We start from the raw sequence: 20,957 nt of genomic DNA, 5'->3' as shown, positions 1-20,957 counted from the left end.
TCTGAATATCAAAGTGGCACATTATAACAACAGTCATGATAATCCAAGAGACAAACGGCGTTAAGGAACTTCTGGACATCCTGCATGTAAGAAAGTCCAAACACAAGAGACCCGGTTTAGATTTAGTTATTTCCAAATACTTAAACCAGGGGTGTCAAACATAAGGCTCATGGGCTAAAACCAGCCCACTGGAGGCTCCAATCCGGCTCTCCAAACAGCCAAGTAACAATTTTAAACAAGTTTTAAAAAAAAAATACTATTAGTATGCTACTAATCCATGCTGTCAGGGTGTTTGTTAAAACATGTTGCAGCTATAGGAGAAGAGGTTTTTGGACATTTTACTGCCCCAAACAGTATTATTAAAATCGGCTTCATGTTGAGATTGGAGTCATTTTTAACAGTAATTGTATACTTGTGTATGTATACTCTGTGCCACAACAAAGCACTAAAATGAGTTTGACACTTGGTCTAAACATTTATGAGGTGGCAGTGAAATATGTTTGATTTTTTCATCATTACTTCATTTCATTTAAAGTCTCCACCTCAGCTGACTGCGGCCGAAGTACAATATTTGATCAGAGAATGTCACATTGATGAAAACATGTTTTTCATTTACTCCATATTCTCCCTTAGAATAATAAATGTACAGGGAGTAATGACGCGCTGTGACCAGCAGGAGTCGCTGCAGCCGGCTCCCCGCCTCACAGCTCCACTTCCGGTTCGTCAGTCGTCTCCACAACACGGACTATGGCGGCCAGCTCAGATCGGAACCCTCCTCCTTTCCCCGCCGCTGAGGAGCCCGAACCGGGACCGGCTGACATGGCGGACGGGGACAGCGACGAGGGAGAAGACATATTTACCAGCAACGTAGGTTTACAGCTCGGTGGCGTTTAAAATAAAGCTGATATTTATCATTTAATCCGAGAAATGAGCCGCCTCTTTATCTGAGCTGAGCTGCATTTAATCCAGAATAACAATAAATCCCTCACAGTGGGGGGAAATATAAATCTAGATGTAAATTATTTTAGAAGTGGGACTTATTTATGAAGTCTCTTGTTAGTTTTAGAAAGTAAATGCTGAGTTCAGACTCAGTTTAAGTGTCTTTATTGTTTTTAATCTGTCTCGGTCTGTTTTAATCTCAGTTAATTTGTATTTTTTCCTAATCGAAGGTCGTATACTTGAAGTCATTTGTCTTAGGAATGAAATTTGGCTGTGCTGTCTGCTCACATGGCGCCACCCCGCCACATCACTGCTTATCAGTGAGTCTTATAACGGTCAAGTTTATTTCTGCAGCAACATTCCGACACAATCTCGTGCTTCACAGGGAAATACGTGAAAACAAGGGATTAAGAAAGACACAATAAGGAGGAGATATAGTGTTTAATAGAAAGCCTGAGCTAATCATAGTGTGTTCAGGTTTTAAAGTGTCAAGAAGTTTGTTCCTACAAGGTGAAGAGTGGAGCAACTAAAAGCTGCTTCACTTCACTTCTCCTCCTCTAGGAGCAGTAACATGCAACCCTTTTTTTAACTGGAAAGCCTGAGCAAATAATACAAACTCATATGACACTGGACATCCAGCCTCAGGTAGGCTATTATCATATCTTATATATATATATATATATATATATATATATATATGTGTGTGTGTCCAAAGTCGCTGGAGTGGATCCCAGCTCACTGTAGGCGAGTGCAGGATCCACCAGGTCACTAGTCCATCACAGAGCACACACACACACACACACACACACACACACACACACACACACACACACACACACACACACACACACACACACACAGCCACACAGCCACACAGCCAGCCTGACTGACTGACTGACTGACTGACTGACACAGACACACACTCACACTCTCACCCCTCGAGGCAATTTAGGGTCATCAACTAACCTCACATGTGTCTGGAGTGCAGGAGGTAGCGTAGGAACTAAAGGCTGCGTCACCTTGTTTCTTCTGACTCTGGGAACACTTGGGAAGCTTCTCGCTGGGGACTTCAGGCGTCTGACCGTTTCATGTTCTACAAGTAAATCTGAGATTCATTCAGGCCTGAGACCATTCAAAGCTGTGGAGACAAAACGTGTGATTTTGAATTGGATCCACTGACATGCAGAGACCAAAGCTCAGGTGTAATGTGCTCCACCCTCTGGGTGTTGGTGATGAGCTGCAGCTGTCTGACACGTTTGTTGCTGAGACCTGTAAACACACGGTTACAATAATGCAGCCTGCTGAAAATAGATGCATAAATGTGCTTTTCTGAACCTTGTCTGCTCAGAAATCCTTTAATTCTTGCAACATTTTTCAGATGGCAGTGAGATGATTTTATTAGTGTCTCAATGACCACTTACTCAGCAGGTATAAGGGGTCGTAGTGTTTCACAGAGACTGATGTATATAGAGCTGTGTGTCGTCTGCATAACTACAATAACAGATGTTGTAACGTTCCAGAATCTGAGCCAGTTAAGTTGTAGAAAGTTCTGACACATCAGGCTGTTGTGATCTGTCTGCAGAGGAACCCGCCAGCGTCGGTGAGCCGGGGGGTTTCCCAGCCCGACCGATCCCGGGAGGAGGAGCCCAGAGACCTGTTCACCGAGGAGGAGGAGCAGCAGGAGCCACGCGGCACCGCCGCCGCCGCCGCCGCCAAGTCCAACGGAGTCCAGTCCGACGAGGACAATGACCTGTTTGCTGGTGAGAAACCAGTCCTGCTCAGTGTGGAGCAGAGAGCTTCTATCAGTCCACCTGAGGAGAACATGGTCATATATGAGAACTATATAACTCACAAGGAATGTAAACACCAACCTTCAAGCATCATGAAATAGTGCAAAATAACCTTTATGTCTGAACCGTCAAGGAAAAAAACTGATATTCAGTGGTGGTCTGACATCTTACAAGGATAATTATCTTAAATATAAGAAGTTAAAAGAAAAATGTCCTTTGACAAGAGGCAGATCGATCGGTTTTAAACACTATATGATATACTAAGTAACTATACATTTTTAATAATGCTGCAAAATAATAGTTAAACATTCAATATGCTATAACGCTGACTTTTACGATAGTACAATATATTTGCAGTAAATGCAAACGCTGAAGTCAATTGTGGTAATGTCTGTGAGTTGAGAGTTCTTCCCTTTAAATACCAGTTACCATTCTCTGCCTTAAAATAAATTGTTAACCTGAACCACCAATCAACAACCACAGATATTGAGTGGGACTTTCACATTTTTGAAAGATAAAAAGCTTAAACATAAAAAGGTAAAAGAAAATGTTCATTATTTAGCCTCATTTCAAAGAATTCAGATCATTTAATTCAAAAGTTTCCAAGACATCAGCTGAATGGTGATAACAGTTTCTCGATGGAATATTACGAATAATGATAATAAGACATTTATATTAAAGCTGCACAATGTTAAATAAACGTGTGATTATGTTGAGGATTGTCAACAATAATGTTTGATGATTAGAATTACACTGATGTCTTTGTGTTTCAAAATAACGGTGCTCTTTCTAATTTATACCATCATCAGTTAACTGCACAACTTTTGTGAATTGTGATAAATGACACTTTGTCGTATTGCACATGTTCATATTGCAATAAAGTTAAAACTGCGGCCCACAGAATCACCAATGTGGGTGAAGATGACAGTGTAGGAATAGTTCATCTCCTGCAGACATTAAAACATTTAAGGACGTTATAAATTAATTCCACTATGATGAATATTGTCCAGGATGGATGATTACACCAACAGCTTGAAAAGGTCTTATAAACACTTTCTCACAAACAATCCTGCTGTATTATATCGTTTGCCAAGTACTTTTGTATTGTTTGCCTGTTCTGTAAAAAAGGTATTGATGTCCTGGAAATGATCCATTACTGTTGTTAATCCTATAAAATATTGTAAGATTAGACTGATGGATAATCCACATTAAGAGAGAGATTGCAGCATTGATGTAAATCCTTCTTCTTTGTGCAGAAGCACACGTGGAGCTCAGCACAGACCAGTCCAGCAGTTCTGCTCAGAAGGAGGCCACCTCTTCTTCCTCCTCTTCTTCCTCCGGCCCCCGGCCTGCCTCCACCTTCACTCCGAGCCCTGCAGCCGTGACGCCCGCCTCCTTGGAGCAGGTATGAACCACGGCTCAGCCGATGGCCCGCAGGCCGTTGGAACGCCTGAACTGCACAACGTTTTGGGTTTCTGTTGATACGACGACGCTCCGAGTCACTGACAACACCAAAAATAAATATGAGAGAGAGACGAGATCAAAAAAAGACATGGAAACAAGAGCGAAAAGTGAAGAGTTGATCAAATTGACAGAGAGAAAACCGAAGTAAAAAAAAATGTAAAGATAAAGAAAACAGGGAACACTTGTGAAACAAAAAAGATGAATTTTCACTTGAAACATTGGTGGGTAAACATCGTTTCAATCGGCTGCAGCTCCGTCTGGCTGCACTCAGTTTGAATTGTCTGTTTTCTTTTTGATGACAGTTGGAGGAGGAAGAAGCGACGGACAGCTTCGATGTGGATGTTGCGGTCACCAACCCCGAGAAAATCGGTCTGTAAAACTGAACAATGAGTGAACTTTAGCATTTTTACCATTAATTCTAACTTTACTGTTTCTTCTCTCACAGGAGATGGCATGAACGCATATGTGGCCTACAAAGTGTCTACCAGGGTCCGTGTTACTTTAGTCTGATATATTGAGTGTATTTTCACACGCTTCTGCTCCTGTGTGTCTCTCATGTATGTACTCTCCCTGTTGTCCACCAGACGTCCTTGTCTATGTTCAGGAGTAAGACGTTCTCGGTCAGGAGGCGTTTCAGTGACTTCCTGGGACTTTATGAGAAGCTGTCAGTGAAGCAGTCGCTCCACGGATGCATCATCCCACCGCCACCGGAGAAGAGTGTTGTTGGTAGGTGTGGGTATCTCTCTGTTGTCTTGATTATCAACGTCCTTTCTTGATCATGTGACTGTTTCTGGACTGCAGGAATGACCAAGGTGAAGGTGGGAATGGACGATCCGTCCTCGGTGGAGTTTGTGGAGAGAAGAAGAGCTGCACTGGAGAGGTGAGGATCCCTCCATGATGATCACACATATTCATACTTTGAGAGGTTTATATACATATATAAATGTACTTTTTTTCCTTCTGTTCACACACCTATGCATTTTATTTTTAGATATTTATCCATACTTAATGTGCTAACTGAACAAATAAAAAAAAAACTTCAAAAACACAGATTGGACCAAAAAAAATAGGAAATCCCTCCCAAATCTTTGTCTTTGGAATTTCAACTCCGCCTGTGCAGAGTAGATATCATCAGTAAACATATAAGATAGATGGAGAACAGGAATGGAACAAGTCGGTGTGTCTTCTACTGCTACTCAAGCGTGAGAGGGGGATAAAGCCATGACCAGCCTACACTGAGCTACAGAGGGTGAAGTGGACAGGTCAGCGTTCCATCAAAGTGCAAACACGGGGACAGACCTCATATTCACCCCTGGAGTTGATTTACAGTCACCATGGAAACGTAGGCCCCGTTTACACAAGAGTGTTTCATGTGAAAACGCAGTGTTTTTCTGTTAAGTTTCAGAGAAGTTTTGTGTTAACGCCGCAACGTTTTAAAAAATGAATAAATTTTTTTTCATGGAAACGCCAGAAACACTGGAAATGGTGTAGTTAGCATGTCAGGCCACTAGTGGGTGCTGTTGTTCTTTGTAATGAAACCACACACTCATGCACACAGCGAATGTTACGGTGAGATACGTGATGTGTACATGCCATAGCAGTGTTTCCCACAGAGACGGGGTCCAAATAAAGACATTTTCCTTCCCTGCTCCACAAACAACAAACCAGCAAATTTTCTCAAATAAAGACACGGTGATTTATTTAAAATTGAAAAATGACGACACTGTAATCTCACTAACCCAATCCGTTGATAAACTGAGTCAAACAACATTAACAGGAGGAAGAAAATGGATATAAAGAAAAAAGGTATTTCACCTCAACCACATTCAAACAAAAGAATTACTCAAACAATCCTGTCCTACCTGGAGTCCTCTACGTTTATGTGAGGCGATACCTTCCTGGCAGCACCACTGATATCTCAGCTCGGCTCTCGGTGTTGTGTTGTGTCGACTATTCTCATGAAATGTGTTTAATAAAAATCAATGTTTTCATTGAAATATTTACCATTTGCTCGGTGGTTTGTCCGGATTGAAGCCTCTTGTGGCTGGTTTTAGTCTCATGTTTGACACTAAACATTCAAGCATCTTTAAGTTGTATTGCTCCTTCAGGTCCTCTCAGTGTCTCCTGGATGGAAGAAATGTGTCTCCTCATGTGATCCAGATGATGGTGGAGTAAATGTTGACCTGATTGTCATCCTCTGTTTTTCACAGATATCTTCAGAGGATAGTGGTTCACCCCACCTTACTTCAAGATCCTGACGTCCGTGAGTTCCTGGAGAGAGAAGACGTGAGTAGTCAAAGTTTTTTATAATATAAAATAGATGGAGAAATATTAGATGATGTTAAAAAAAAAAAAAAAAACCCATGGTGTTAATGTTGGTAGTGTTTGTGTGTTAGCAGCTTCCCAGAGCGGTGAACACTCAGGCTCTGAGCGGGGCGGGCTTCCTCAAAATGATCAATAAAGCTTCAGACGCCGTCAACAAGATGACCATCAAGATGAACGAGTCCGACACTGTGAGGAGACTTCGAGATTTATTATTCTTTCTGAAATGCACCCGCGTGTCGAATACATCACATATGAAAGAGATTGGAGTCAGCCAGTGTATTTATAAAACTCAGATTTCTTTCCTTGTCGTCTCAGTGGTTTGAGGACCGCTTCCAGGAGGTGGATGCTGAGGAGCAGCAGCTGAGGAAGCTCCACGCTGTGGTGGACTCGCTCGTAAATCACCGGAAGGGTGAGCCCCGCCGGAGCCCCCCCCCCCGTGTCTCCCTGCGGTTTCTTCTCTTCAGAAGGTTTCAGTCCAGCGACCATGCCGCCTCGACTGAATCCACTGTTCCCTCTGTGCGCGCAGAGCTGTGCGGGAACACGGCCGTCTTCGCCAAAAGTATGGCCATGCTGGGGAACTCCGAGGACAACACGGCCCTGTCGAGGGCCCTCTCCCAGCTGGCAGAGGTGGAGGACAAGATGGAGCAGCTGCATCAGGAGCAGGCCGCCAGCGACTTCTTCATCTTCGCCGAGCTGCTCGCCGACTACATCCGCCTGCTTGCAGCCGTGCGGGTGAGCTGAACCCGAAGTCACAGAAGCTTTATTCTGCTCAGGGTTTAGGGAAAAAAAGCTTTTATCTTCAGCGTAAACCCGTCGGTCTTCCTCGGTTTGTTTGGTTTTTTTTCTTTGTTGTATTTTTGTGTGTTTGGTTGATGGAATAAACCACTACTAATGTTGACGTTGGCGTCCACAGGGCTGTTTTGACCAGCGCATGCGGGCGTGGCAGCGGTGGCAGGAGGCTCAGAGCACGCTGCAGAAGAAGAGGGAGGCCGAGGCCAAGCTGCTGTGGGCCAACAAGCCTGAGAAGCTGCAGCAGGCCAAAGAAGAGATCACTGAGGTACCAGACCCCCAACACGGGCCTGACCGAGAATGTTTTGATAGTCACATGCTGCAGGTAGAGAGTATAACTTCACAGTACAGTCGGATTCTTCCATCGTGGTAATGCAGCTTTCAGGTTGGTCTCTTCACTACTAACTAAACTAAACATACTAGACAAGAAGCCAGTGCAAATATATCTTGTGAAAATATAAAATCATGTAAAAAAAAAAAAAAGTGAGTGAGAACACGAAGAGAAACCAGTTTTACAGAGAAGAAAAAATTTACTTTCACTTTAGCCTTTTATATTTAGACCATTTGTCCCTAAAAAATATCAAACTTTAGTTTTTTTATCTCTCAATAAATCAAAAGTTTCATGTTTCATGTTTTCCTTGTGGTTCAAAACTTGAAGATCTTTGGTTTTTCATTGGTGATTTTATTTATTTTAAGAAGTCACATTCGGCTTCATTACGTTCAAGTATTTTCAGACGTTTATTAATACTCGGGATGCGGCGATGCCACTCTTTTTTAAAGTACGGGTACTAACCTTTGGCTACGTGTCGATACCGAGTACCAATACGAGTACTGATTAAACGCCATGAAGCCTCATTTATAGTCCATAAGCAAATGATATGCGATCTGCTCGGAGTAATAACCTCCTGGATCCACTGAGCAGCTAAACTAATGAGCGACGTCGAGCGAACTGCTCTGCTGATGAAGTCGCTCGCGTTGCACGAATCATCTTTCACCAGAACCCGTACTTACTTCAGTTCATCCCCATTAAAAACCTTCAGTGGAACCAGAACTTGAGTTTTCTGAAATGTCTTGTTTGTCATAATCCCTCAGATTGAGCAGCTGGTGTTTTTTGGTTTTGTTTGAATAAAGTGTATCTGTGATGTTTTGGTAGATCGATGCACGTTTATCATGGTTGTTATTGTTGTTGTTGTTGTTGTCTTCCTGTTGGTCCACAGTGGGAGTCGAAGGTCACGCAGTACGAGCGAGATTTTGACAGGATTGGCATGACTGTACGCAAAGAGGTGCTCAGGTTCGAGGTAAATTCTTGTGAGATTACTCCACAACAGTAAAATGTTTTCATCCGTCGAGGTAAACCGTCCACCAGAAGACACAGGAGTCACACTCAGTCACACCTACAGGAGACACCAATTATCCTCCAATGTAGATTTTTTTTTTTGGAACAACGTCTTTTTATTTTCAAATACAACCAATAAACAATATAATCACAGAACTTTTACATCAATTTCTCAATAACCCCACCCCACCCCACCCCACCCACCCACAGTTACTGGACCATCTGCAAGCTTACTAAGCACATTTGTAAACATATTGACAACAAAAAGGAAAATTAAAAATAACAGGTACATAGTCACTTGGGTTATGTTTCAATATTCCAATGTAGATTTAGTCTTTTTTTTTAGTTTAGTTTTATTTATTAGAATTTTCCTGTGTGAGGAAACCAGAATTCAGATTAAATCCACACACGGAGAGAACATGTAAACTCCCCACAGATACATCCCTGCTAGTGTGACCGACTGCAGAGCGCCGCACCAGGTGATAAATACAAATCCTAAATTCACTGACATCTTGCTGCTCTAGTCACATGTTCACATCCGTGTTGTGGTGCCACATTATGTCCTATTCATTATTTTGTTTAGTTTTTTTTTCATTCATTTGTTTCAGACGTTTCCAAACGTACACAAAATACAGATACTATACACACAAAACGGAGGAAAAATGTATTTACACCCATTTCAGTTTACAAAGCCTCAGAGCCCAGTTGTCAGGGGGAGTTTTTAAAAACATGCTGGAATCCATTTTAGACATTTCACTGTGTTTTCCATCGTTAAAATTGACTTTATGTTGATATTGTAGCAATTTTCAGTCGTAATTATTAGTTTTTTGCAACAATATAGACATTTTCATCACGTATATTCTGCACCACAACAAAGTAAAACTTTAAAATTCAAATTTAAAGGTTATTATGGCACTATTTTACCACTCCAGATGAAATTCAGCAGCGTGTCATTGACGGCCCCGCTGCAGTGGCTCTGTACTGGTCCAGGGGACGTCTGATGCGTCACAGACTCCAAACTGTTTTAACAAAGTCTGCTGGAGGTGTCGGGTTGAGGATGACGTTCGCTTAACTTTATTACTCGCCTTTCCTTCCAGAAAGAAAAATCCAAGGACTTCAAGAGCCAGATAATTAAATATTTGGAGGCAATGCTGCAGTCTCAACAACGGGTAAGATGTCATTTTAACCTCATTTTTCACGTGAAAACGGCTTTTAAATGTTGGTCGAAAACCACTTGGGGACCAGTTTTACGCGACATTTCGCAGCGTTTCTTCCCGTTTCCGTGTAAAAGACGCATCGTTTTCAAAATGTTGCCGTGGAAATGCAAAACTTTTCTCCAATAAACGATGCACTCTTAACGTGTCACTGTATACGGCGTCTAAATCAACTGTACATCTTCATCCTTTTAACCTTTTGTTTTTCTTCTCTTCTTTCAGCTTATAAAGTTCTGGGAGGCGTTCCTGCCGGAGGCCAAGGCCATCGCTTAATGAACAGGGAGACTTTTTTTTTTTTTTTTTTTTTTTTTTCAAGACCCCGACTGCCTTTCGTGGAACACTTTACCTCTTTACCAGGAACTGAGGACAATTTTTTGAAACAAGAAACTTCCGTCCATTTTTTTTTTTTCTTCTTTTTTTGTCTATATAATGATGGTGTATTCTCTTGTACAGGCCTTTGAGATAATAAGCTGCCGCATTCACACATTTCTTTGGCATAAATTCTGGAGTTTAAGAGTTTAACCGACCATAGTATTTGTAAAGCTCACTGTCCTGACAGCGAGAGATGTATTTATGTTTGTTTTGTTTTGTTTTTTTTCTTGCTGAATCCACTATATTAAAATGTTAACAATGAGGTACTGCCCTGAAATAATCTTGTCTGTAGTTTACATTAGAGAATAGGCATTAATCAGTCATTCCACTCTAACAGATTCTGTGTGTGGATGTACGTCTGGTCATGTTCTTGATGCACTAAAATTGCATTGTATAGTTGGAAAACCTTTTTTTTTTTAAAACATAAATAAACCACTATTGGTGACTGAAGATATTTGCCAGGAGTATTAGCAAACTGTTACAATATGAAATAAATCGTACAGACTTTAAAGGTTACAGAAGTTAAAAGCACTCCGTCGTTGGTATTTTCTAGATGTTTGTTATATTAAGATTCGGATTATTCTTGATCTTGTCAGAACCTGAAGCTCGTCTGGATCTGCTGCCGATTGTTCCCCTTCTTTGTAAATGATTCGAGACACGTACATGTGTACGGTCCTCGGGTCCTACGACCACTACCGGATGTTATCCGTAACCGCGGCACATGTTTGGATAAATTGTTCCGCATGGCGAGAGGAAAGGCACAGACGTTCATGTGACGCGTTCCGTTTATTTTCTTAATCCGCGTTTGTAAATGTAGTTTTTTTTTCTGTCATGTCATATTTACGTAACGACGTGCTTTATTTTTGTAACCACGTTGCATCGGCACACACACATTTCCCTTAAAACGTTGGACAGGTAGATGTACAAAATAAATGATTGGTTACACTTTGCCTACTGTCTGTTTGCTTTTCATGAACATTGTTTTCTTTTTTTCTCCGTTTTACGTCATTACAGGAATTGATTTAAGATACGTGTATATTTAAAGTTCATGTAATGCCACTTTTGTTCCAAGGGGGCAGCACTGAGTCTGTGGAACTCTGTTTGTTTTCAGGCTTGTTTGTTTACATTTCTGTCTGTTAATAGATTTATTTATTTTTTGTTACTAACTAAAAGATCCAATGTTATGTTCATTATTCTTTCTTCAGGTTTTTTTTCTTGTTTGATTATATATTTTCTCAAAACATTTGAAGCAATCAGAGATGGGGGGGAGGTAGTGGTCAGTGGGGTGGGGGTGTAGTGGTTAGTGGGGGGGGGTAGTGGTTAGTGGGGGGAGGTAGTGGTCAGTGGGGTGGGGGTGTAGTGGTTAGTGGGGGGGGTGTAGTGGTTAGTGGGGGGGGAGGTAGTGGTTAGTGGGGGGAGGTAGTGGTCAGTGGGGTGGGGGTTGTCAGGGAGTTATGGGCGGTGGTTTTTTTTTTATTGGTTGGTTCAGAGATTTATTGGATCACAATGTTTTGGGGGGGGGGGGTCAAGGTTATTTTGGAGATATCGGGCCTCTGTTTTTTTGAGGCGGGTTTCTCTCTTCCTTTTGTGGGGGTCAGTAGGTTTTTTTGGGGGGGGTATCAGATAGTTTTAATGGTCCTCAGGGTTTCTGTTTTTTTCTGGTTTGGGGGGATTAGAGTTGGTTTTCAGGGGTGATCGTGGATATTTTGGAGGGATGGGGGAGGTAGAGGTTTTTCTCATGGGGGTGACAAGAGTTTTTTTGAGAAGGATGAGGACTTTCTGGGGGCATCAGGGTTTCTTGAGGGGAGGGTGAAGTATTTATGGGGGGCATTAGGGTTATTTGGAGGATGGTCAGGCACATGTTGGAGAATAATCTGGGTCTTTTTGTTTAGGATCTGGCTTTTCTGGCAGGATGGGGTCAGGGCTTGGATCATGTTATTATTGAGTAGAATCAAGTTTTTTCAGGGGAGAGAAATGGGTTTTCTGGGGCCCATCAGGGTTTTTGGGGTTGGCTCATGGTTTTATTTTAGGGGGGTCGGATTTTTCGGGGAGGGTTCAGGTTGTTTTGGGAAAGAATCTTTTTTTTTGAGAGTTGAGTCTTTTGGAGGGTGATCGGGGTTGTTTTGAGGCGGGATTGTGGTTTTCTGGGGGTATCAGGTTTATTGGGAGGGATCACGTTTTTGTTTTGGGGGGGTAATTAGGGTTAGTTTGGGGGCAGGATGAAGGTTTTCTGTGGGTATCAGGGTTTGTTCGGTGGGGATGGAGCGTGTTGCTGCAGGAAGCCTCGGACCGCGTGAAGAGTTAAACCCTGCCGGAGTGATGTCTGGTGGTGTGACGCCTAATTAGCCCGTATCGCGGTGACCTGGAAGTGTGCGAGCTGGAGCGGGCGGTGCCGCGCTTCTACATCCGGAGTGCTCGGACCTTTCACGGGCAAGCGAAGGCAGACGAAGAATGGAGAGAGAGCCGCTCTCCGCCAGCACCTCCTCCTCTTCCTCCTCCTCCTCCTCCGCTCCGCCGTTAGCGTGAAGCATCACAACGCGCTCACGGAGCCCCGGGCGGTCCTCCACACTCTCCGTGACCGAGCACCAGCAGCCGTGCCCGGGTGAAGCTGAAGGTGAGGACCGCTGTTTATGAGCAACATCCAGGTTGGAGCCTTTTTTTTTTTTTTTCTTTTTTTTTTTGGAGCTAATATTTTCGCTGCTAACGGAGCTAATTTCCTTGTTGCGCTCGGACCAGCTGTCACAGGGTTTCTTTTTGTTGTTGTTGTTGCCAAAAGCAGTTTTGGTTATATAAATCTTATTTTGCAGCCTTTAGATGAACGCAAAACGAGGAATTCTAGGACAATACGAGTGTCGCTGGTTTTCATGTGAAGCTCGACCAACCACTGTGGCTAAGTCGTGTTTTGCTAGCGTTAGCTTCACAGCTGGTTAGTCGCGTTACCGGAGCCCAACTGGACCCGGTTAATCGGCGGCTGGCTGGTCGATCGATGCGGCCGTCCGGCAGCCGGGCTTTGTCCGAGAAACGCTGGCGCACAGCTGCCAGCTCGCTTCCTTGTTTTGACTGAGTCGGAGGCCTGCTTACAAAGGATCGATCATCTTCATATCAGCCTCTGCAACACACACACACACACACACACACACACACACACACACACACACACACACACACACACACACACCTAACTTAATATCACCGCTGCAAAGACAGGATGGCGCACGATTTAACGCATTGGAGCACTTACAGCTCAAGCATGAGTTTGTGATGCTAATTTTCTATTTTACCAAAATCTGATACCTCAACTTGGCCCCCATACATTTGCTCCCTACCTGATCGATAATATCTAGCTCGTCTAGTGATTGGTTTACTGCATTTTCCACGATGTGGAATCGGTGCAATCAAAATCGGACAGTGACTCCACACATGTGTGCACAACTTGTCATGCTGGGCTTTCCCACTCGCGACTATCGGGATCTACTGGGTTTTGTAGTTTCTGTATTTGTTGTCCAACTCTCAAACCGAGGTTCCCTCGGCGCGTCGTTTTCGTTTCAGAAACGTTTCGCGTTTTCACGGTAACGCTTTGTAAACAATGTCTGTTTACCTGGAAAGGCAGAAACTATGTAGTTTTCATGTTTTGAGCCACTAGTGGGTGCTGTTGTTTGTTTTTTTGTAATGAAACCACACATGCGTGCGTGCAGAGAACAATATGCTGTAAACATTAACAGTGGAGAGTACATAGGCATTTGTGTGGACAGACGACAAGTTGGATCGTTATTACGGTGAACGTCAAAACTACCAAGTCCCAGGAGAATCTGGACTGGGCGTCATGACGGAGGTCACCATTGTTGTTATTGTCCATCTACTCAAGCACGTGTAGGAGAGGTTTTTTACTATGACCATGGTGCACATGCGCAGGAGCAGCGTTTCCACCGTCTACACGGAGGCGGAGCCCAAGCATTTTCAGACTTGGTTAAAATGTTTTCAAAAAGTTCCACCTTGGGAGCTGTTTGTACAATGATCCAATTGTTTTCAAATTGCTGCTGTTTTCATGTGAAACTATTCTGAAACGAAAACGCAAAATGAAGCAGCTTCCACTTACTTGGTTGCTGTATGGAGAGTCTAAAGGGTCTAAAGCCCTGTTAACACAACGTTTTCCAAGTGAAAATGCAAAACATTTTGTTGCGTTTTGGGTGTTTTGTTTACACAACAACCCGTGCTCGGAGTCATTGAAAACGCAGCATTATGAAAACGGCTCCCAAGGTGGTACCTTCTGTTTTTATGGAAACAGAGAAAACGCGACTTCTTGAAAATCTTCAGTCTCGATAACAACAACGTTTGCCTCCAGCGTGTCATGACTCCCCAGTCTATTCTCTCCTGGGACTTAGTAGTTTTAGTTTTTTATTAACGATCAAACTTATTTGTCTGTCCAGAGGAATGTCTGTGTACTCGCCTTTGTTAATGTTGATGGTGTATTGTTGTCTGCACGCATCTCTGTGTCGTTTTATGATAAAAAAAACAGACGGCATCCTCGAGTGGCTCCTCGTGGTAACTACAGCATTTTCAGCTTTTCTTTCGATCGTCGTTTTTCAAACCGTTCTGAAATGAAAACGTAAAAATGACGCGTTTCCCCCTGAAACTGCAGTCCAATTGAAATTACGTCGTATATAAACGCTTCCACCTGATAGAGGTATATATGGACGTAAAACCATCAACACTGGTGTATATGTGGGTTCACACAAAGGCAGAGTGAGCATGTGCTAATATATGTGAATTTGTGGGGAAGGAGGAGTGTGGATGTGCTCAGTTCCCACCAGTTTGAGTTCACACGAGCCGGCTTTAAGGCGAGAGAGGCAGCTGTTCGCTGGTACTGCCACAGTGGGAGTCTGCACTGTTGGCAGGGCCCCCCTCTCAGGCTGATCTTTCCACTGAAGGTTAATCACTGCACTCCCAGCCTTTATGTTTCAGTAAAAATGAAAAAATGTCAACCGATTAGTCACTTTTAATAGACGCTAATCAGCTTTCTCCAGATATTTTGACAGGCAAATATGTGTTTTGTAATTGGGCTTTTTTTTTTTTTTTTTTTCATAAATATAAATTCAACACCACCTTCCCGTGTCATTGAAGGAGCCATACTTATAAATAGTATTTAAAAAGTAGCTATTAATCAATTACAATGGCTGTTTATAGGCTATTAATACTTTTAGCTTTTGATCTCCAGCATCACCAAACAAAACCTCATGCCTGTGATTACACTGCAAACACTCCTGTGTTTGTATGTATGTGCATGTTATCGATACTCCCCACCACCTCCCAGCAGTGTGAACTTAGCAGTGCGGAAACAATAGTCATATCCTGTTCTATATTTCTACAAAGGCAACATTTGTGTCTCAAACTCGGAAGATAAGCTGTCGTTATGCACATTTCCATGAGAAAAGGGTGTCGGTGGCGGAAAGGAGAGATCAGCAGAACTTATCACCTGCAGCTATAACAGCGCAATTTTGAGAGCATCTCTGGTAATGCGATACATTTCCTGTTCATGCAGGAGCAGCGTCATTCAAAGCCGAGCGTCTGAGGGATATCCTGATGCTGGAGACAAGCTGTTTCACTCGTGCACGACTCCGGATTGCTGGGAGACGTGCGTTCCTTCTATTGCATGAGATTTATTGTGTGCACTTGCCTGCTGCGAGTGAGCTCATTAGTCATTTTTTTCAACAGCATTCGCACAGAAGCAAAGTGAGTGGGAATCTAAACAAGTTGATTAATCGGTGCACAGTGATGGTAGTATTGCTTTAGTGTGCCGTACAGATCAACCCAGAGACAGTTAAATGTCACAGCGCAAATGAGTTCTGTATCAAACATCAGGCCGTGCTGTTACAAAGCCATACAACAAGCAGTTGAGTTTATCATCTATTAACTGTTGCCCAGTGCAAATAAACATAAACTAGTCATGATATTGGAAAAGCAGATGAGTAGCTTAGTATTTGTCTCAACATTTTGCACAAAAGGCCTCAGCCAAGACTGATTCCTGACTCCTGACAGTCCTTCTGCTTTCCCTAACATTCAGTCACACCAGCAGTCAATGCAGCAAAACAATTCACCTGAAACACGTGTTTTTGTCAGGAAACTTGTGGTTTGCACTGTGGAGTGGTGGTTTGCACTGCCAACTCGGTGAGAAAATCCACAGTTTGAGAACAGTTGGGAGTAATGTTGAACAAAATGTCCCAAATGTTTAATGCGCTTTGCATTCATGCTCTACAAATTCACGACAGGATTGAGAACATGAAAGAAAAGTGTGCCTTATTCGACAAAGGGCAAAAAACACAAAAAAACTGCTGACACATGATTTCACAAAAAAAAAAAAAACAAATAAAAGGCACAGCTCTTGTAAATTAGTTCCTTGAAAGAATAAATCTAAAAGCCATTAACATCGTCTACTCGAGTTTCTGAAACTATCACAACTCAAAAGACTATTGGAATACTTAACATCAATGCATATTGCATGATCGCCTGATGTCCAGCTCCAATTGGGAAAGTTTTATATAACGTTTACATGTTCTTAGTGTTCGAGCTTGGATTTTCAACAATCTACAAAGATGCGTTTGAGGCTGATTGGTGACTCTAAAAAGGGCCTTTAAGGCTACGTTTATACGTACACAGGTATTTGAAAACACTGTGATATTTCTCTGCGTTTGGACGCATTCACACATGAACCAGCTACGACTCACCACAAACGATGATTCCTGAAAACTCCGGCCACAGTGGAGCTCTGGATAAACTCTGTGTCTCTGTTTGCTTCTAAAGGAGGGAAGGTGGATTTTTACGTCACAATTCATGACGTCATGTTTTTTTCCCAGGATTCTGATTGGCTATCGTGGCTTCATGCTTCTCGCTACACTGCCCCCTACAGGTTTGACATGCTCATAGCAACTCTGAACCAGGTGTATATGCGGTCCGTGTAAATGTTAACATTTTTCAAATGTAGAGCGGGGAATATCAATTCTTTTAAAAACCTGGGTACGTGTAAACGTGGCCTTAGTGTGAATGTGCGTGAGTTGGATGAAGTGGTACAGCAAATTAATGGATGGAGAGTATCTGGAGATAATCCACACAGAAAGACTTCTAAAGACACTCAGGTCACAGTTAACGTAATGTCTTTGGGCTGCATGCGAACACTGTAATATCTGTAGAAAACATCTGTTTACATGGGAATGGCAGAAACACTGAACACGTTGTCGTTGGCATATCAGGCCATGATTCACTGCTGTTTGTTGGATTGTTATTACAGTGACTGTCAACTATAAAACTACTATGTCCCAGGAGAATCTGGACTGGGAGTCATGACACTCTGGAGGCAAACCTTGTTGTTATTGTCCATCTACTCGCACATATAATTAATATGGCCTTAGTGCACATGTGCATTAGCAGTGTTTCAGAAAAGTTGCATTTTCCTCCGTTTCCATGGAGATGGATCGTTTTCAAAAAGTTGTGTTTTCAGTGGCTCCGAGCAAAAAACTTAAACTTTGTGTTTACGGGGTCTATATGTGATTGACCAGATATGTTGAAACGTGTAACTGCAGAGAAGGAGGAAGAACTCGAACAATCTGCAAGACAAAGTGCATGCCACCAAACCACAGTGACATCCCATTTTAATAATGCTGGCTCACTGTTTACATGTTGTTGTTTTTGTTTTTTTTAAATGTGTAATACCTGAAAGCCACACCTATCACTTGATGAAGAGACTCAACATTTTCAGTTTCCTCTGGGAAAACAAATAGTTAATGATCTGCAATGGGAATTAAATCCATGAATGCCTCTTGTGGATTCTCCCACTGAGAAATACAGTCACCTTTGTAGGGTGCCAATAGGTGTGTCTCTTCAAACATGCCCTCGTTTATCAGGAGACACGGCACCTCCACCGGGATAAAGCCGGGGGGGATTCCCCCACCTTTCATCAAACCTGAACAAGCCATTCATCATACCGGGAGAAGCTCGCTGTACAGCCCACAGAGGGCCACGATTTATTCTCCTGCACAATCCTTTGGTGTGCAATGCTCTTCTTTTCTATTTATCAAATTAAACTGGAATACTATGTAACAAGGGTTTTAAGTGAGTTATTTTGCAACAGATGCACTCGTATAAGAATGCGGCCTGCGCCTCTAATTTGTAGCGGCAATATAAATGTCATTTTCTTTGCATTGCCTTAACATTTCAACTCTTGTTAATACTGTTGTTAATACTGTTGTTAATACTGTTGCAGCCTTGTAAGCTTGATAAAACGAGATTTGCTGTTTGTCTCCAAATGCAAGATGGAAATGAAACATCAGCGTCTTCCACAAATGTGGTTTATTCTTGTGATTCCTTATTCAGTAAAAAAAAGAGTTGCGGGTTGTTACCTCTTTAGGTTCCTGCCCTGCATTCATGTTTATTTCTGCATGCTAATCCCCAGTGAGGCATGCCTGAACATGTCTGGAACTGTGTGACTGGCTGTGTTGGTGTAATCCCACTGGGAAGTTATACGTGGACAAAACAGGCAAATTCTCTCTGTACGGTTTCAAATCCCCCGTGAAAAAACTAATTGTGGCTTTATTTAGTGTGCACTGTTTAATAAATGTATTAATATCCATCTCCATAACATTTGCATAAAATTAGCTGTGAACACCCTGACAGTCTGATTCCTACCAGACGTCTTTTGGATTATCATCCTTTATAAAAGTAATCGCTTGACAAATGCAAGTCGGGGGTGCAAATTGTGGAAATCCTGCCTCACAGATACTTTTATACAATATAGTGCAGTCCACAGAGCACATTTGTTGACCAAAATGTGAAATTTGGTGAAATTGATTTGTTCCATGTCCCCATATATTACTGTCATTTTGGACCAACTACCAACGCAATTTCTGATGTCCGTCAAAGGTTAACTGGGAATAAGAAAAAGAAGGGAAAAAAAGTTTCCAGATCATCTCCAACATTTTATGGAATCATCCACAGCCTAATATCTATCTGTGGTGAAACTTTCAACAACATCTGTGCAGTAGTTTGGACGTAATCTCACTAACAGACAGACGTGTATATGCCGATGATTATATTATTTCCGTAATGAGCAGACCACGAGGGCTGTCATTGGTCCATTCCACGAGGCCAAGGGGGGATGTTAAGAACCTCCATATGTGATCCAGTTGATGGTGTGGTAAATTATTGAAGAAGTTTAAATTGAGTGAACAACACAAAAGAGGGGTTTGCACACCTCGATAATATGGACAACACCGTACAGGAAGCTCGCCTGTAGGTCGCCGCTACTGTCTGCTAACTTGCACCTGAAGCTAAGATTCACAGCGTCACTGTCAGTCAAGTGTGAGTAACACACTGCATTTGGATCACAGAAAAAAAATCTTTCTTTTTTGAATCCTTAATAGTAGAGTAACGGCACATCAACTGGGAGTTGAAAGCTTTGCTCGGGAGTGTTATCATGACTCAGCAGTTTATTCCTACTCATATTGACATAACTCTTAATGTAGTTTAATGTTATTGGGAGTGTGTGGTGAGTTCATCGTGCAAAGTGTGCCATGTGACATTTTATTTTGAGAAGGTGCTTGAAAAGGGAAACTTACACTGAAAATACCAAAGCATATGTTGAGTCATTTCCTTAAAGACTGCAGCTATCTGTTATTTTTGTTAATGTCTGCACAGGTGTCTTGGTTTATTGTCAGGTTCCTGAACTGACATAATAAAATGCAGTAGTCTGGTGTGAATGAGGAGAAGGCGGGCTGAGTGCAGTGTGTGCATGATAATAGAGTCATCTTCTTCCGTCGGGAGAAACACCTCGCAGGGCTAATCCAAACACCGGTGCCGGCTGGATTACAGTGGCCTACAAATGATTATTTGCACAATGGAATCTGTTGCAGCTCGCCATCGGTCTCCGCTGCAAACCCTGTTTTATAGCCACGCTGTTCCGGTCCTGGTTTTTATGTAATAGCAACAGTGCACAGTTGCCCTTGAGATCAAACTCGCTGTCTTTGATGCTGAGATCTGTGCCGGCAACACCGAGCATGAGTCATCCAGAAGCCCACACACAAATACTTTGAGCAGCAGCCTTTTCCATGCTCAGGAATGACAGCATTGTCACGACAACCGTAGTAGCTGTTGTTGGTTGTTTTGTTGTTTTTAAAATGAAAGAGTTGAAAAAAAATTTTTTATAATAATAATTTTTTTCTCGTTAAATTGCTTAATTTACAGGATTTATATAGTCTAGTACCCCAATTTGCACAAGATGATTAACAGAATGGGATTTCCCACTAATGCACAACTGCCTTTGTGACCTGTTGCTCCTGTCACTGCGTTACATTATTTAGCATTACTATACCTCAAAGTCATTTTTTGACATCTAGAAAATCCAAACGCTACTAGAAATGGAGAAATGAAGCTTGGTCGTCGTTACAGCGCTCTTCTGAACTTCCTTAGTGTGACTGTCCAATACTGAGTTTCTCAGTATCATCAGAACACACACACCGGCTGCCAGATATTGAAAGTTACTTATCTGGTAAAGTGTCTCAGAAGTTGACTTATTTCACTTTATAAAAAGAAAAACACCATAAATCAATCCCGCAGTAAAAGGGTCAATATTTGCATTAGATGAGAGGAAAGTAAAAAAAAAAAAAAAAAAAAGAAAAGGATTCTGCTGAGCAATTGATCAAATCCTGACCAGTGTCCGTGAAGTTAAGCTCCAGTGTCCTT

At 42.3% G+C, this 20,957-nt stretch overlaps 2 protein-coding genes across 12 annotated transcripts in view; both read left to right on the top strand.

Moving 5' to 3' along the window:
- The first annotated feature begins 717 nt into the window (after positions 1–717).
- On the top strand, positions 718–11,180 carry snx1b (sorting nexin 1b). Of its 2 annotated transcripts, none has more exons than XM_080458856.1 (15): positions 718–867; positions 2,522–2,699; positions 3,986–4,134; positions 4,496–4,562; positions 4,639–4,682; positions 4,778–4,919; positions 4,995–5,073; positions 6,404–6,479; positions 6,590–6,706; positions 6,834–6,927; positions 7,045–7,250; positions 7,432–7,575; positions 8,525–8,605; positions 9,741–9,812; positions 10,080–11,180. In XM_080458856.1, exons 1-15 carry the CDS (start codon positions 748–750, stop codon positions 10,128–10,130), a joined length of 1,620 nt encoding a protein of 539 aa, XP_080314982.1. In that variant the 5' UTR covers positions 718–747; the 3' UTR covers positions 10,131–11,180. The 2 variants fall into 2 exon arrangements, with proteins under 2 accessions (XP_080314982.1, XP_080314983.1); XM_080458857.1 differs by having other exon boundaries at positions 736–867; positions 6,593–6,706.
- Positions 11,181–12,578: 1,398 nt separating this feature from the next.
- Positions 12,579–20,957, top strand: part of csnk1g1 (casein kinase 1, gamma 1) — a 43,548-nt gene continuing 35,169 nt past the window's right edge. For 4 of the 10 annotated variants that reach the window (XM_080458866.1, XM_080458864.1, XM_080458862.1 and 1 more), the window contains exon 1: positions 12,579–12,843. The gene's annotated coding sequence lies outside the window, so the exon portion shown is untranslated. Of the gene's footprint in view, positions 12,875–15,768; positions 15,862–20,957 lie in introns of all 10 variants that reach the window. The other 6 variants (XM_080458859.1, XM_080458865.1, XM_080458860.1 and 3 more) reach the window with 4 other exon arrangements.

The sequence above is a fragment of the Lipophrys pholis genome (genome assembly GCF_963383615.2).
Source record: "Lipophrys pholis genome assembly, chromosome: 2".
NCBI lineage: Eukaryota > Metazoa > Chordata > Actinopteri > Blenniiformes > Blenniidae > Lipophrys > Lipophrys pholis.
The sequence above is the reverse complement of the archived record's forward strand: the minus strand, read 5'-3'. Positions and strand labels throughout refer to the sequence as shown.